The following is a 5,638-nucleotide window of genomic DNA, read 5'->3' as shown; positions in this document are numbered from 1 at the left end:
TCCCGCCTGCAGTTCCACTTTTGACCACTAATCGGCGGTGGCTTCGACGTTGGCCAGCCGTTCTGGGGACTGGGGAGCTCTGGAGTGACTCTCAGTCAGTGTTGATTTTCAGAGCAAAATTAAGTTTTAGTTTTAGTCTTTTAGATTTTAGATTTTAGTTAGGGTTGTCCCGAATGTGTGTGTCCAGTCTGAAATTCATATCGGAAAATTAATCTAACGGCCCGGGCCGGGACCTGGTCGGGTCCCAACGGGCTTGCAGGGCTCTAGTGTGTGTGTGTGTGTGTGTGTGTGTGTGTGTGTGTGTGTGTGTGTGCGTGCGTGCGTGCGTGCGTGTGTGTACGTGTGTGTCCGTGTGCATGCATGCGTGCGTGCGTGCGTGTGTGCATGTACCTTGCTGCAGCAGCACTCTCCCGGCTGTGCTCTGGCTCGTTGATAGCGTCGCCATTGGCAACCGTAGAGACCCGCCAGGCAGGACACAAACGGCTGGTGTTCATACCTGTCAATCAATCAATCAATCAAGTATATCTTCAATTAACTATTCAACCCTTTTCATATCAAGGTCCATTATTTATTCTGCATTTGAGCCCCGGACCACCGTTTGATGAGGATTAGCTTCTCAGACTAAGCATATTTAGTTTGTTGTCGTTGGATGAGATTTTGTTCACATTTCCATGCTGTATTGATGTTGGTGCCATTAGGACAGATAACAGGTGTTGATGAACATAACAATTATATTCAACATTCTCTAAATTGTGTAGAGTTCTTGAAAATAAAGTAATGCAGATGTTTAACAATAATTAAACTCTTGTATAAAGTAACTAAATGGACCCGTACGGGTCCATTTGGTTTCATTTTACACTCTCCAGAGTTAAAGATCTATAAGGGTCCACTTGGTTAAAAACTGTCCATCATTTAGCTGGTTGAAAACCCCTGAACTACAATCATTGAGATTAAACTATTTTCACTTTTTCACTGTTAATTTATATACCAAATAAACAGCCCTCAATATAGTAAATGTGATGCGTTGTGAGCTTGTAGATCTGCTATTTTCAGACCGCATTTACAGGTGTAAAATCAGGCATTATGACACCATCAAGGCACCGCCGAAATACATTGTAGTCGACTGTAGATTCAGTCGACTAAAATCGTATTTAGTCGACTAAAACTGGACTAACACTAAAGCGTTTAACCCACTTTAGCTGTTGAAAAATAGCAGAATTACAAGCTCATAGTGAGCTTGTAGATATGCTATTTTAGAAAAATCTTTGAAAACGTGGCGCAAATCTTTGAATATATATTCTTTCAGAGCGAACGTTTGTAACTCATATCTTTGCTTCAGATGGGGGTCCGTGACCAAATACAGATAATTTTAGGGGAATTTGACATGAAAAATGTTGAGCACCACTGACATAGAAACATGGGTTTTTCAGAAAACTGTCAGGATTTGTTTGTAGAATCGTCCTCAGGTCTAAATAGGTTAGGCTGACTAAAATGTGACTAAAACCAATGGAACTTTATTCTAAAGACTATATCTATGACTAAATCAACATCAACACTTTACCTCTGCAGCAGCTGCCGCCGCACCACCTTTAGCTTCCCCAGCTTCAGTCTGGACACGATGGGCGATCACCCACACACACACATCACTGAGAGAGAGAGAGAGAGAGAGAGAGAGAGAGAGAGAGAGAGAGAGAAATACACATTTGTAAGGATTTATACTGAATTTAAATACATGTAAATATTATATAAATTGGGAACTCAGCAGGAGTCCCTTCTTCTGTGTGTGCGTGCGTGCGTGCGTGCGGCTATTGGTGAGGGGGCGGATCAAACTCAGCTTCTTCTACACGACGGTCTGTTCTCCAACACGGCAGTGAATGTTGGACTCTGAAGCCAACCCTGCAGAAGTCCCTTGACGGGTGCTACACCAGAATGCTAGTACTAAACATCAGCAAGACTGTACATGTCACTAACAAGACTCTGTATGAGGGATTACCAAGGGTGAACCAGAAAATAGCAGCCAGGAGAATGAGACTAGCAGGACACTGCCAAAGGCATCAAGAACTGCCAGCCAGCATATTGGTGCTCTGGGAACCAACACACGGGCAACGATCACGAGGACGTCCTACGCTAAGATACGTGGATGTACTCAAGAACGATGCAGGAACGCAAATTTCTATGAAATTGTGCATTTCCTGTCAGTCCGTCAGTTGTTTGATTGGTCACCACGTGATATCATCAGGGATGTCATCAATATTAAGCCCATAATATGGAGATCCCTGATCTCATCAATATTGGCCAGCAACTGTACATGACTGATGACCTCAAACCTCAAACCTTTAGATCTCCATATATGGAGCTGACCTGTTCTGACTTTCCATATGTTGATCCTTCCCCATCCATCATTCCTCTTCGATGTCTCCCTTTTGACTGATACCTGGATACCTGTTAATTTAAACTCTATAGAAGGGCCTGCCCGAAAGTTATTAGTGCAGCCGCGCCCGGCAGCCGGCATAAACTATAGATCATTCTCAACAGGCCCGAAAATTAAGGCCCGGCCCTATACCTGCGGCCGCTCATCAAACCCTGTACACTCAAGACATTGCCCCCGCTGCCACCCTTAGATCTCAAGCAAAGTTGCCACATCATTTTTAAAAGGCCAGAATTACTGCCCTACATAAAAAAGGCAGACCCGTCTCATTATCTCGCTGACCTCTCTGGCGTCAACAGAGAGGTTTTTTTTCCAAGGGCAAGAATTAAGAATAAATAATGAGCCAAGTGTCCTGGTGTCAGGAGGAGTTAGTGTCCTGGTGTCCGGAGGAGTAATCCAATCGAGGCCGACAGAAGTGTGGGCTTGGGTCCCGCGAGGAGGCGCTCAGCGCTGTGCGGTGGAAGAAGTATACTCACAATTTGTACGTTAAGTAAATACTGCAATATAGAAATATACTCTGTTACAAATGTAAATGTCCGGAATTCAATTTGTACTCGAGTAAAGGTACAAAAGTATTTAATTACCAAAAATGCTCATTATGCAGATTGTCAGTATGGAGACACATATCACCTGTGTCTACCAGCAACGTGTTTTTTTGTCAATGTGAGACTGGAATACAAAACCAACAGCACACCTCTAACCTCACACAAGTGACAAGACAAAATATGGAGTGAAATATGGACATGATGAGTGTACTGTATTGATTTGAGCTCACTCTTTGTGTGCACTAACAGAGGAACCTTGTGTATGCTACAGGGGTAGAGCGACCGGATGGCGACCGCAAGGTTCCCCGCAGTTCGAACCCTGTGGGCTCCCCCAGAGTTAGTGTCGAAGTGTCCTTGAGCAAGACTCTGAACCCCTAATTGCTCCCTATATATGTGCTGGTTGGTGCCTTGCATGGTTTCCTCCGGCATCGGTGTGTGAATGGGTGAATGTAATGCACAATCTCTGTAAAGCGCCTTGGATATTGGATAAAGGCGCTATAAAAATGCACCATTTACCATTTATGTCTGTCGGTCACTTTTGGAGCACTCGTGTTGTATGAGTAAAGGGATTTTGTGTTGTATATTTTAATGTATTCATTTTGATTATTGTTTGGAGCCAATGTTTTATACGACATTTGTGTCAATAAAGTAACTAACTAACTATACAAATATTTTGAAAATAGCAGATCTACAATATCACTCTGAGCTTGTAGATCTTCTACTTTTGATGCTTTTGCGTTTGATTCCTCAAAAGGTACAGTTTTTAGACACCCGACAGAGACAAAGGTTCAATGTATCTGTGTGTCATGCAGTCTCCAATAGGCGTAGGACAAATGGATCGAAGCAAACATTGTGAAACCGAAGATTCTGTCTCGGTCTAATTGTTTTTTCTGCCAAAATAAAAAAAGAACCCTACCAGCATGATTCAGCGTTCACACAAGACGCCATACAGAAGAGCCGTGTTGACACGGTGATAAAGTCATTAAAGTAAAACCCATTGTCTCTAGTGGCCATTAGCAGCTGTACTCCATTAGAGCAAAAAGGGGGTCTTTAACCCATTCTGACCTGAGATCAGATTCATACGAGGTTTCCACGGGACACACACTGGGCTGATTAACCCATTCTGACCTGAGATCAGATTAAAAAAATGTCAGTCGTTCTTCGAATTTTTCAAAAATAGCAGACCTACAAGCTCGTATCGCGCCACTCGGTGGCGCGATATGAGCTTGTAGATCTGCTATTTTTCAATAGCTAAAGCATAACATGATGCCAACACCAAAATGGGTGCCCGGTCAGAATGGGTTAAGTAAGTAAGTAAGTAGACTTGCAGGAAACAATGGTGCCATGAGGCCCATAGTGCAGCATAGCAGATCTCCTGTTTCTGTAACGTGAAGCAGCTTGATGTACAAAATACACCCCCTGGACCGGACGCTAGTAGTACGACAGTATGACGCTAGTAGTACGACAGGTCAGCCACATAGGAGGTACTTTACAAGTTGCAGCACCTGCTGGGTATCAAGGAAGGTTATTATAGTTAACTAAAACTAAAATTAAAAGTATAACATTTCCGTTAACTGAACTAAATAAAAACTAGTGTGTTTACAAAACTAACTAAAACTAACTGAACTGATAGACAAAATGCCTTAGTTTTTGTCAATTTATTCACAATATTTTTTTATCTGGCTATTCAACCCTGCACCTCACTTATGGTGCAGGATTTAAAAGATGCAGGATTGAAAAAACTAAAACTAATAAAAAAACTAAACTAAAAGTAAGCGTTGTCACAAAAATCTAAACTAAATAAAAACGAATCAAAACTAACGACAATTCTAAATTCAAAACTATTATAACCTTGTCGGGGCATGATGCTAGTACTGCATGCATGTTGCAGGACTCACCCCCCAAAACAATCCCACCCTGGCCTGGATCTATGGACTCACCCCCCAAACAATCCAACCCTGGCCTAGATCTATGGACTCACCCCCCAATCTAGTCTAGTAGCCAGCCCCTAGAGCCCCATTGTGAACCTGACATGTTGAAGTACACCAAGGTTTTATGTTAGAAATGTTTAGTAGCCTGCTATGGGTCCCCAGTATGTAGAAACTGCCGGATGCTAACTTGCATTATGTTGAGCAATTTTCATAATTGGCATAATATGTGACCATACCATTAACAACCTATAGAAGTGTGTGTGTGCGTGCGTGCGTGCTACAGCTGCTCAAAGCACCGTTCAATTCAAGGACAATAACTCGTTCAGCAGCAGGTGGTGAGCAATGAGAACACCCCCCGCTGGATCTCTGGAGACAGAATCGGCTAACCTACTACCATAACCATGTCATGTTGTTGTTAGTGGGAATAAATACAGATGCACCCGGGGCAGTTGCATGGACAGGCTACGCGTTTCGAACTTGTAGAATGTCTGTCTTCTCTAATCTTTCGACAACATGTCGATCTACCCCTAGCCACCGTAGCAGAGACTTTTTCCATCATTGGCTGCCTCTAAGCCAATGGGAGACTTACCCATAAAACCCATAGTCTGAACGGCATATAACCCATACTCTGTAACGTGAAGCTGTGAGCAGAGGCAGAAGCACACACACACACACACACACACTTTTCATCTATGACATGCCCAAAACATATATAATCGATTAGCTTTTGCACT

General features: G+C 43.0%; 1 protein-coding gene across 1 annotated transcript in view; it reads right to left on the bottom strand.

The window, feature by feature from the left end:
- LOC308321311 (glycerophosphodiester phosphodiesterase domain-containing protein 5-like) overlaps positions 1-2,577 on the bottom strand; it is a gene marked incomplete at both ends in the record, with an annotated part of 19,786 nt that extends 17,209 nt beyond the window's left edge. The window contains 3 exons of the mRNA XM_080772152.1: positions 391-496; positions 1,562-1,609; positions 2,564-2,577. Of these exons, the coding sequence (XP_080628278.1) occupies positions 391-496; positions 1,562-1,609; positions 2,564-2,577 (168 nt within the window). The remainder of the gene's footprint in view (positions 1-390; positions 497-1,561; positions 1,610-2,563) is intronic.
- Between the last annotated feature and the right edge of the window lie 3,061 nt (positions 2,578-5,638).

The sequence above is a fragment of the Protomyctophum bolini genome, assembly GCF_963924005.1.
Source record: "Protomyctophum bolini genome assembly, chromosome: 9".
Classification (NCBI taxonomy): domain Eukaryota; kingdom Metazoa; phylum Chordata; class Actinopteri; order Myctophiformes; family Myctophidae; genus Protomyctophum; species Protomyctophum bolini.
The sequence above is the reverse complement of the archived record's forward strand: the minus strand, read 5'-3'. Positions and strand labels throughout refer to the sequence as shown.